Genomic DNA, 12598 nt, shown 5'->3' with positions numbered 1-12598 from the left:
ACTACTGCATACATACATGTACAGCACTGTGCAAAAGTCTTAGGCACCCTATTTTTTAGTATAAACTTTGTTATAGATTTTTATTCTATGACTTCTACATTATTCAGTACAAAAATATTTTAGATTTCCAAACATTAGTTTTCCAGCACAAAGTTAAATGTTCCAGAAAAATGTTTGTATGTCAGTAAAGAAAGCAGCATATTACATAAGAGTCACTTTTCAGAAAAAAAAAATACATAATGAAGGCTGCTGGGTTTTGCTGCAAAAATAAGAAGCAAGTGTGACAGTCAAAGTCTCCAGAAGAACTGTGGCTGCTTCTGCAAGATGCTCAGTAACACTTACAGCTCATTTCCTTATAAAACTGAACACACTGCACCTGAAACTACTTTTTTTTTTTTTAAGTGAAGGATCGTGACACCAAATATTGACTTTGTTTCATTTGTTACTCTTTACTGCTCTTTATAGTATTTTTTTAATGTAGAAACATTTAATTTCATTATTTTTGAAGGCATCTTTGCTCTACAGCATTTCTTTGCATGTGTATAAGACTTTTGCACAGTACTGTATATTGCATAATACACACATTCATTTTAGAAAAAGGTTTAAATTTGTTTCTAAAATTATTTTTAAATAAAATAAAATGTATTTCTAAGTTTTCATTTAATACTGAAGAGTTGCAGTGAGGAGCTCAGCCTATTTGGGAACCTCCTGGGTTAAGCTTCTCATGAAACTGGTTGAGAAGATGCCAGTAGAGTGCAAAGCTTCATCAGGAACACTGTTAAATATTAATAACTAAAATGATTTTTGATTTGTTTAACACTTTTATTGGTCACTGTGTAATTCCATATGTGGTATTTCCTAGTGTCAACGTTCTCATTATTGTTATAAAATAGTAGAAAATAGTAAAAATGAAGAAAACCCTTCTATAAGCAGGTGTGTCTAAACATTAGACTAGTAGTGTACATTTACATTTACATTACATACATACTGTATACATGCTATTTGTTATGTGTGTAGACTTGACAGTCCATGTGAGCAGCATCGTAAGTGTTGGTGTCACGCCATGTGAGTCTGTTAGGCTGTGATAGTGATCAACTGCACTGCCTGAATAATTTACCTCGAATTGCGAGTTCCTGAAACAGCAAGGCTTTCTTAGCAGCTTGCGAGATCTATTTCCACGTGTCCGTCTGACGGCAGAGTTCAGTCTTATTTCCAAGTCTTACATCAATTTGATAAATGGCCTTAACAATGGGCTTGTAAATAGGTGGATTTATAGTTTTCTGCCTGATGCCTCATCTGTTTGGTGACAGAGGGCAGCGTTCCTGACCCTTGAGTGGATAAAGATGTGATTTAGTGAGAGCTAAAAGCCATAAAAGCACTCATTTGCATTTTAAAAGGATTTTTTTTTCTGCACAACCTTTAGAGCCAAGTGTGGCCTATTTTCAGTCAGAATATAAATCATGAAATGGGTTTAAGATAGGATATTTAGTCTAAATTTAGGAACCATAGCTTTTTTTTTTATTTTAATAGCCTTCTTTAGCATTTACCTAGGGTGTAGAGAAGGAGATGGAGTGATCTAACACAAAGGTTGTCTGGATGAATAATTCAGGTGCTGGTTGCTAGGATTGTGTCCACGTTGCTCCTCTCGGACGTGACAGCTGCGTCCTCGTGGTGTTGGGTTCTCCCCGTGCCTGTATTGATTTGCCTAGAGTGGATTTAGTTAATTAGAAAGCTGTATATTATCAGGGGATCCACCTCCGTGCCCACTCTTCCATCCTCACCTTTTAAACAATGGCCCATTAGGACAGGGAAGGAGAAGCACTAAGCCTTTGACCAGTGGACACATTTTACATGGTGGAAAGGGACAGAGACAATATAGTTCTATGTTAGTTTCAATATAGATCTATGGAGCAGTGGCTAGAACACACTGTGCCTTTGTGTCTGTGCGTGTAAGTGAGGAGATCAACTAGGACTCAACTAGGAAACTTCTGAGATCTGCCTGTTCTGTTTTTGTTTTTATTTTTACTCCACTGCAAGAGGAAGACGTCGGGATTTAGTGCAGGTTTCAGCTGGCCCGCTTGCTGAGTTGAAATGGTCTTTATTCCACACAGCTGCATGACAGACACCTGCTAGGGAAGTGTGTATGTGAGCGTGTTATTTGGAATACCAGGCTAAACACTTCAGGACTTTTTGCCGCATGTATGGATGAGAATTTGCTCAGTGGAGGATGTTTAAGCGACGGGATTATGTTGAGCTCTACCAGCAGGACCAGGCAAAGTGGACACTGTTGAGGAATGTCAACACAGTCTTCAAACAGACCACTCTGCTACCGGTACGACCCTTGTGTGTGTGTTATTATTATTTTTTTTTAAAGAAACCCTGCCAGAAAGGTTCATAGAGCATCTGGTTGAGACTAGCAACTTGCATTATTACTGGGATTCCATGAGACGCAACAAAAAAGTCCTGCACACTGGAGGTTTGTACTTTCATATGTGGGCGAGTAAGCAGTTTGATATGAAGCTGGCAGGCAAACAACGACCTCATTCATTCATTCATTCATTCATTCAGTCATTCTGCCTGGTCAGGTCATGTTGGTTTCAATTACGCTACTAGTTAGTTTGTATTTTGGGAAATAAAACCAACTAAATTCATTACAATTTATAACAGTCATGTACAAACAAAAAATAATAACTGCAAGAGCAATATTAAAAAAAAAAACAGTCCCACACTCATCTGTAGTTGAGACTAATTATGAACCTCAGTGATATAGCTGTGAAATTGCAGATGCGACTGAAAATAGTTCATACTTACAGTAATATAGGGACCATTTGGGATTTTTCATACAATACGAAAACAAAAAGATTACTTTAAGCCTTTTAACGTTTACTGTTTCTATTCCTTTAGATTCCCTGCACTACACTCTATTACACCCATTTTAGCATAATGACAGGCAACTATTACACTAAAAATTTCATTACAGGTTTCAACTTACTCCAGGGCAGGAGCAGGATTTGGAAACCTAGCCATATTCAAAAGACACATCATCTATTGCTTACACTGGCAATTCCTGGAAGCCACTCAGAGCACTGACATCCTCTAACTCAGAGGTTCCCAAACTAAGGGCTTGTGCCCCCATGTGGGGTTGCTTGATTTACAAATGGGGTCTCTTTTTTTCTTTTATTCATCAATATTACAAATTATTATTAGAAATGTCGCTCTAACTATGAAGAAGGATTTTTTGTGCTACTATTTTAAATATAAAGTGTATGTGGTATTTAAGTTGTTTCACTATCCTGACACGTACTAGCCAAGCAATTCAGCAACAGAAACAGACAAGCTTCCCCATCCATCTACCTCCACTAATCAAACTAGCGTCATATCTCAAATCGCATACTTTTGCATTTTTCTAGAGAGTTACTACTACTACTAACACTAACCGGTTTTCCTAATACAGTTAGTGTTTGCATTTTAAAAACCTCTAATGTAGCCTTCAAGCCTATCGAATAAGTCAGTTTTGTGGATTTTCTACATACTTTTGAATGTATGTTCAAAGCTATTGTTTTTCGAGCAGCTCCTGCCAACAATCAAGCCGATGCACATGCACAAAGTCACACGTCACACGTCAAGCATAAACTAGTCTCCTCGGCTGGGCCATATCACATCAACCCAGCATGGATTATTTTACTATAACAACATGCCCCATTGTGTTTTATTCTTTATGCATTGTTCTAAGCTGAACATAACAGCGAAAAGAGATGCACCCTTTCAAACACACCTCCTGACTTTTTGTAAAGGTGTGTCAAGAAATGACACAGGAATGACATCAGTCAGGAATATTTGTTTGGTTTTTAGTCACTTATGTTACATATATGTTACTGACATAATAAAATATTCAGAAAATTCATACTGTCCATTTAGGGTTGTTTGCCCAAAAGGTTTGGGAATCCCTGCTCTAACTGTACCTTCTAAAGCACTTTTTTCAGGAACCCATTTTATGTTAGCAAGTAGTTGCACAACTTTGTGCAATGACGTCACTGTGTTCTCATACCGCAGCATTGTGTTAATTACTATCATGTTGTGAACTTTAATAACTCTTCCTGTTCTAGGGGGACTATGTGTGGTTGGACCTGAAGACAGGTCGGGAGTTCGAGGTCCCGATCGGTGCGGTGGTGAAGCTCTGTGACTCGGGGCAAATCCAGGTTCTGGATGATGAGGGCAATGTGAGTTACTGATCATCACCACACAGTATCACAGTCATAACTCATAACTCATAACATGTCTTTTCAACTTCCTCCGAACAGTTTTTTTTTAACAGTCCTACGATCTTAATGAAGACAATTTGAGTGTGCTAATGAGAAAGTGTACATTCTAGGAAAAATATTTTGGGACACATTGCTAAAGGATTCCTTAATGTTGAGTTTGGTGAAATCCATTGAAATTCAATAAATTATATATACAGGTGACAGGGTGGGGAATGGCAGTTGACCAAATTGGGGAGAAAAAGGGGGGAAAAAATCAAATAAAATAATAATGTCCTTCTAAAAATCAACATTCATAAACTGGACTGTCCAAATAAAGTGAACGCAAAAGTGACAAGTTCTATAATCTATAGATTATCTATTAAACATCAACATCCACAAACTGGTGATGTTATTGTGAATCGGTTGATCGGCTGGTTCATGACTGTCTGTAGATGGTTTGCTGACTGTCTGTAAAATGCGTAAGATAAAATTTAAATAAAATGTTACAGATATTTTGAAAGAGGATTTCGTTAGCATGCTAAATCTTCTTGATCAAGATAATGCTATGATCTTCTCACCTTATGGCTGATAAAAATACTGTATTGTGTTTTTTAAATATTAGTTTCTGTATAGCCTTGGAATGGACTATTCTGTGAGTACGCCATGTTGAAGCTCTGAATCTCCTCTCTTTCAGGAACACTGGATCTCCCCCCAAAATGCCACAAACATTAAGCCAATGCACCCCACCTCTATCCATGGCGTGGAGGACATGATTCGCCTGGGAGACCTGAATGAGGCTGGGATTCTCCGCAACCTGCTCATCCGCTACCGAGAACACCTCATTTATGTATGTGCACTCTTTTACTCTCTGTAGTGAGCCCATATTATTGAGTAAACTGAGCTGATTTACATCCTCAGTTAGGTGTTATTTAATGTTCCTGTTAATACTTGTCATGGATTTTGCTCTGCTGTGAAACCTGACATGACCACCTGTGAAAACAGTCACAGTCAGGATTTGTTTGTATTTATCTAAGGGACAGTTTGGCCAATGCCAATGTAGCTAACGAGTAAAAGAAACTTATAGCTAGAAGTTTAGCATAATGCGTAATGCTTTGCCTTAAAGTTCCTTTAACTAACATTATTTGCTGCATTAATTAACATTAAACTTAGCTTTAATATACTGTAATTACTGCTAACGAAGTAACACAGTAAGTTAACTGACATTAGTTTAAACGTTAATAAGTAAAAAGACCTGCATTGACTAATGCTTATTCAATCCATGAGTAAAAATAAGTCCACATTTAATTCCAGCATGTTTCTAAATATTGATAAGTTATTGAACTCTAGTCTCCATGTGTAAATATTGGACCTTTATTTAGTCTCAGTTTATTTAGTCTTTAGTTCTCAGGTTTTTTTTTGCCCCAAACATATTCTTTAAGGTGTTGTTCATTGTGGACTTACTTTTACTTAGGGTTGATATGAACATTACTTAATGCAGGTTTTCGGCAAATATTTGACTTTTTTGGCTTATTATTTAAAACATCAATCAAAATTTTAGTTAGTTTTTTAAAGCTACTTATGGTGTATTATGTTGAAGTTCATGGTTTGTTCATATTAACTAATGCGTTAACTAATGTGTCAGTTGCATCTAAACTGTCTAAATCATCACATACTACTGTCATCACATAAACGGTCTAAATCACAAACCACATGGAGTTGTTCAGTATCTGAAACAGACTTGTTTATATGGTTTCAGACACTTTAACACTGTTATCTATACAAATGAACAAAAGGACGTTGCAGAGCTTAAAACAGTAGCAGTGATCTCTGAGCCGGACACAGTTTCTTCCTCAGCATATAATCTGGTTTCGCTGTGTGCAGTATCAGACTCAGATGTAGTACATGGTATAGCCTCCTAAAGTTAGAAATGATTTAGATGATAAAATGTAAATTACATTTTTTTAAACACAGGCTTATTCTGCTATTTTATTTTATGTAAACAGTCCATGTACAATATGAACTGATATAATCAGTATGAACTTCTGTTGCATACATATATTCAAGACAAATGGTAAATGGTACATTCCAAACAATGTATTTTGATGATAAATTTCAGTCACTTCAGTCAGGTAGCTACATTAGCCTCATATCTCCAGTAAAAAAGTATAAATGCAAATTTTGGACAGTTACAAATGTCCAAAAAGGCAATAGAACCACAAAACTGGAGTGCTCTTAATTCTTAATTAATTTCTTAATCTCCCTCTTAATCACTGGGTCTTTGTCTGTCTGCCTTAATCAACTCCTCTGGCTGTGTTTTCTTCTCTCTGGCTTCTCTCTCTCTTTCTGTGAAGACTAATTGTGGAGGCAGGGTAAGTATAGCGCTGGGCTTACGCATGGCTGCCCTCCGTTCGTGTGTTTGCATTACACTGCTCCATTTCAACACGACTGTGCCGTCCTGCTGTAATGGGACACCCATACACTGTCACACCGATATCTGAAAACCGAGACAGCCATCCACTCTCCTCCTATTGCTCACTCCTGTAAGCTGCTGTTACTCATCCTCATGTGTAATCATCAACATGGATGTGCTCAGCATTATGCAATATTCATGTATGCATGCTTCACTGTCATGCCACATATTATAGAGAAAGCTGATTTAGTCTCGAAATTATTGCATGGAAGCAATATCTCATGTGTAAGGTTTTTGATATCCAAATGCCATCATTTATGGTGAAATTATTTATAGACCAACTTGTTTTTGAGTTATAGAGGTTTGGCTTAAACTCATTCAAATCAAGTGACCAGTCATATACATACATATAACAGTTAGAGGTTATTTCCAGCACTGTGAAAAAAAATTAAAAAATTAAAAAAATTATTTAACATTATTAGTTTACACCTTAATTAACATTCAAATCTCTTCATTTATATATAATTTCTTTATGCAATATGTAGTCACGTTCCCACTTTATTCACAACCTTCCCTGGATAAGCATAATTAAATTTATATGACGTTATCACTAACTTTTATTTTCACTACATTGGCTCAATATAGTGTTTAACATAAAACACTTTTAAATACTGTTTACATACATATTGCAACATTTGCTGTCAAGCTTGCTAACAAACTTATCTACTAATTTTAATCGCACAAATAGTTTACCTTAAATCATCTAGCTAGCTAGTTCATTTGGATATTGGCTTGTATTATACATTATGACAGTTTACTTAGCGATACTTAGTTTGTGAGTGAACTTGCTGCTGGTTTTAGTTACCCTATAAACTAGTTTACCAAATGATTACTAGCTTACTAGTTCACGTGGATAGTGGCTTATAACATATAGTACAATAATTTACTTAATGATACCTAAATTTATGAGTGAATTGCTCTTGGTTTTAGTTACACTAAAAACTAGTTTACCTAATGCTAGCTAGCTTGCTAGTCAACTTAGCTAATCATAACTGCTGCTAGTAATATTGTTAGCTAAGCTAGCTTGTGCTGCATTTAGGTAGCTAGCTAGCTTAGAAAATGTTACAATATTGTATTTTTATCTATTATGCTAAGTAGCACATCAAGCTGTAGAAATGCAAAGAAAAGCTAATGATACCTAGGAATGTTTATCTAGGAATGCTTGTCACTCAGCTATACCAGCATCCCACCTTCATCTACTGAAAGACAAAACCCTTTATATTATCAAAAAGTAAACCAAGTCTTATAATTAATGTATGGAAGGAAAAGAGATTACTAGAGACTGGAGGAAGGCACAATGCACGTGCAGCATGTTCAAGTGAGTATTTGGAATAGTGTTTGGCATGCTGTCAGTACTAGTTGAAATAATATCTAAACACCCTGAGAAAATGAGGTCTTTGATATGAGACTTCATAATACATAAATGAGCTAACAGTGTATGGATTTACACACTAATTAAACCATCCACCTCTCAGTATTGGTCTTAATCAGTTTACTTTGCCTTTGTTTAGACATACACAGGGTCAATACTGGTGGCAGTGAACCCATACCAGCTGCTGCCCATCTACACAGCTGACCAGATTCGCCTCTACACCAACAAGAAGATTGGAGAGATGCCTCCTCACATCTTTGCCATTGCTGACAACTGTTACTTTAACATGCAGAGGAATAACAAGGACCAGTGCTGCATCATCAGGTCAGATACGTTTCAGCAGCAGTGGCTTGTGGCCATTGATTTCGGTGGTGCAGAACAACATTAATAATGACATAATAATAACACCTCAAATAAAATTAAGTCGAGAGGCTATCGCAGTTGTATCGCACTTATGCTATAGAGTTCTATCTAGTGAATGTTTAGAGTAACGTTGTAAAAGGCAGTTGAGAATCGACAACATAGAGTCATCAAGTATACAGTCTAGCAACATGTTCTGAGCGATGCAGCAGGTGTGTTTGCCAGATTTCAGCAAAATTTTCAGCTCAGCTACATCTCAAAAACCACACAAAAGACCTGTAACTAGTAATTTTCTTCTTTTTCATAGCCTTTGTGTGGGAAACAAGGTCACCATTTCTGATGTATGGACATTGTCTACTCCATAAACCTAATGAAATTTGGGGGTTGCATTTAAAGAGTTGGCCCTTAGTTATAGCAAATGTTTATGAAGTCCAGAGTAATGGAATGGAAAAGTTCTGCAATTCCCTTTTTACTCCATATGTAGTTGATCAGCCAAGACATGTTTGGTGTATGGTGTCATGGTTGGTGTCTTTAGTTTTGCACTGGAGCTGATAGGGTAATGTAGCTGACAATTAATAAATGTATATCTCACCTATCCCAATAACATTTGCTCATATACACATTTCAAATCTCATCCAGTTTTTCAGTCATATGTGGTTTAGGTATCTGTTATGTTATCAGGGCAGCCACTTTGGACTCTACTACTTTGAAAAATCTACTTAACTGGACCTTACCGTGTCAAGGTGGTATCCTGAAAAGTTACACCTTTTGAACCTTTAGTATGTATCTTTACAGCTTTACTTTAAAACGTAATCATGGTCCAGTTATGTACTTTATGTTCATTTTAAAGGTACACTATATCTACATTTTCAGGTGAAAGACACATATTAAAGGTGCAAAGGATAAGGGTACCACCCTAGTGACAAATACGGTTTAGCATAGTCTGCCTCCCGAAGACTGAAGGCGTAATTGTACTGGAAAGATGGATGTTATGTAGATAATAACATAGTGATATTTAAACTTAAATTTGTAAAAAAAAAAAATTAAAAAAAAAATTGGAGATTACACATCTTAACAGTGTTAACAGAAGTTAGTATGGAAAGATTTATTTAAGGAAAATATTTTGGCTGAGATAGACTTTGATTGTTAGCTACATTAGCCTTGTAGCTCCAGTGCCAAACTAAATAAGCAAATTTTGGACACCAACTGATGCAAACTTCTTGACTGATCAACTACATTTGGGGATATTTTCACTGAAGCAGACTTTTAATGATGGTGACCTGTATGTTTAATTTGGCAGTGGTGAGTCTGGAGCAGGGAAAACGGAGAGCACCAAGTTGATCCTGCAGTTTCTGGCTGCCATCAGTGGGCAGCACTCCTGGATCGAACAGCAGGTGTTGGAAGCCAACCCTATCCTTGAGGGTGAGGAAAACTAATGCTGCAATCTTTGTTGGCACATTTTAATGCATTTCTCTGCTCAGAAATACCTGATTCATTTGACTCACTCCTCAACAAGCCCTTTATGCGGTCAAAATGGAGCTGTTAGAGCAGGAAGCACACTCTAATATGGAATGAGGGGGAATAAAGGACTTTAGAAGAGTCAGCGAGCTATTACTGATAGGAATATGGAGCACATTCAAGCAGGATGCAATGATTGTTTCTTTTTCAACAGCCTTTGGGAACGCCAAGACCATCCGTAATGACAACTCAAGCCGATTTGGGAAGTACATAGATATCCATTTTAACAAGAGAGGAGCGATAGAAGGAGCCAAAATTGAACAATATCTGCTGGAGAAGTCCCGAGTGTGTCGACAGGTACAAGACTGAAAAAAGGGTCCTCATTCTAATATGGTCCATCTAAGGCTCGTATTTAAGTCCATATATGGAAATGTGGGCTTGTGTTTGAGTCCATATATGGAAAAGAGAGCCAAACATGAGATGTAGGTGGCTCTTGGAGATCATATGTGATGTCCTCAAGCAGGAAGAACAAAGTCATGCCTGTATATGTATATATGTGAGCCAGTTAGCCAGACAGAATTTCTGAGTGGAATTTAAAGTCATATTTGTAAATGGTCATAATCATTAACAAGATGGCAAAAATAATTTAACATTACAGTGTACCTGAGAAACCCATACCTCTTAGAGTACAATCATAAAAGTACTTTTGCATGCACAGGGCAACTTATCTCTTCTGGGTTCTCCAAAAATAATCATTTAATTCATTTTAAAAATATTACATTTTTATGGTTATTGCAAAAGACATTGTTCTTTTAAAAGATAGTTCCCTAGCTTACTCAGTCACATTAGATAGAATCTAATCTGCATAATTGAGACCAATTATAAACTTGAATGACATAGCCAAGGTTGAGGAACTGTAAAAGTTTAGCAGTTTAATAAAATTAAGTTCTACAAATTGAAACAAAGAAACAAGCTCACCAGGTAGACCCTCCAGCATCAATCCACAGTTTATTTTTCTGCTCAAACTATTCCTGTTCAGGATTTGATTGATGTTTCTTTTCTCGCTTCACTAGGCCCAGGATGAGAGGAACTACCATATTTTTTACTGTATGCTAAAAGGCATGACTCCAGACCAGAAGAAGAAACTTGGCCTGGGCAAAGCAACAGATTACACCTACCTCACTATTGTAAGTGAAGATATTACTGGTGCTATCCACCATGACTGCTTTTCTCATTCACACATACAGAAAATCCCCCTCTTGACTACATAGAACATGTTTACCTTACCTTTTGGAAAATGAATAGATAGAATTTAGAGGAAGGGGCAGGGCTGGGGGAAAAGAGACTGGAATGAGTGTTCTGCTATGAGAAAGTAAGAATGGGCTATAGTAAAGAAAAATTAGAACCAGTATGGTACACAGCTTGCTCTCTGTTTCCCTTCCCTTTCCTTCAGGGAAAGTGCACTGTGTGTGATGGCCGTGATGACCAGAAGGAGTACTCCAACATCCGTTCAGCCATGAAGGTGCTCATGTTTACAGACACGGAGAACTGGGAGATCTCTAAACTGTTAGCCTCCATTCTGCATATGGGCAACCTCAAATATGAAGGTGACACACACACACGCACACGCACACACACACACACACACACACACAGTAGCTATAAAAGCTGTGTAATTTAGTTTACTGACAAAGAGTGTGGGTGTCATACATATGCACTGCTAAGAGAAAATATTTTAAATGAATAATATTTAAAAAGGCAAACAACTGAAAGGGCTTTACGTAGAATGATACTAAGGATCTTGGATGCTGGTAGATATTACAATATGATAATGTGATTTATGATAAAATCTTGGGCATCATCCGTACATCAGTAATTTTAAAGCTGCTGGATGTAAATTTTGGAATTTGACTCTCTTTGCTAGAAAACTGCTACTTGCAGAAGATTAATTTTAATATGAGCTGTGCTGCATCCTTCATTATCATACCGATTAATCTCATGGCTGCAAGTGCCAGGTAATCCACATTCAATGAAAATTCAAGGCTGCGTTCCAAACAGAATACTGCTCACTAAGTACTCTGCCTAAATAGTAAGGTTACCAGTAGTGTACTGACATAAAGGAGATGCAATCCAAATATTCATGACTCTGAGGATATAATTATCTGCTGCTGTTTTTGTATAACAGAAGTTTTATGAGGGTAAAAAAAAATTTAAGAGGCAAAATTTGATTGACATGATTGGGACGTTTACTGAGCATTAGGTAAAAGAAAACAAAACTATCATGTCTGCATACTAAAAGACACAGATTGGCGGTACAGTACATATTATCAAATGTGATATGAAGTACTAAAATACACAAAAACACTCCAAATGCAACTAATTATTTATTAATCGGCTATCATTATCTCTTTAGCTAAAACAACTGCAACTGGATAAAGGCCTTACCTGTTCAGCAAGCAAAAATCTAAAACTTCTTCAAAGCTGAATTCATTTTCCATCTTGACTATAATGATTCTCTCATTCTTTTGCTCTCTCTTTCTGTCCTAAATGAGTGTCTGTCACAGTGGAGTCAGACATTTTTGTTAAGTAATGACGTTGAACATTTCTGACCAGGAATATGATGTATGCCTACATTTTCCTGCCAGTTCCAACCTGACACAACGCTGACTGAATTACTGTTACAGGATTGTCAGGGTG

The 12598-nt window shown here is 36.9% G+C and overlaps 1 protein-coding gene across 6 annotated transcripts in view; it reads left to right on the top strand.

Moving 5' to 3' along the window:
• Positions 1–12598, top strand: part of myo7aa (myosin VIIAa) — a 58418-nt gene that overhangs the window by 10505 nt on the left and 35315 nt on the right. For 2 of the 6 annotated variants that reach the window (XM_034305527.2, XM_053234935.1), the window contains exons 1-8: positions 1838–2332; positions 4107–4220; positions 4936–5088; positions 8223–8407; positions 9744–9865; positions 10116–10258; positions 10975–11088; positions 11355–11508. In XM_034305527.2, the coding sequence (XP_034161418.2) occupies positions 2228–2332; positions 4107–4220; positions 4936–5088; positions 8223–8407; positions 9744–9865; positions 10116–10258; positions 10975–11088; positions 11355–11508 (1090 nt within the window). In that variant the 5' untranslated portion in view covers positions 1838–2227. Of the gene's footprint in view, positions 1–1836; positions 2333–4106; positions 4221–4935; positions 5089–6592; positions 6611–8222; positions 8408–9743; positions 9866–10115; positions 10259–10974; positions 11089–11354; positions 11509–12598 lie in introns of those variants that run through there. The other 4 variants (XM_053234936.1, XM_034305528.2, XM_053234934.1 and 1 more) reach the window with 3 other exon arrangements.

The sequence above is a fragment of the Pangasianodon hypophthalmus genome, chromosome 6 (genome assembly GCF_027358585.1).
Source record: "Pangasianodon hypophthalmus isolate fPanHyp1 chromosome 6, fPanHyp1.pri, whole genome shotgun sequence".
NCBI lineage: Eukaryota > Metazoa > Chordata > Actinopteri > Siluriformes > Pangasiidae > Pangasianodon > Pangasianodon hypophthalmus.
The sequence above is the reverse complement of the archived record's forward strand: the minus strand, read 5'-3'. Positions and strand labels throughout refer to the sequence as shown.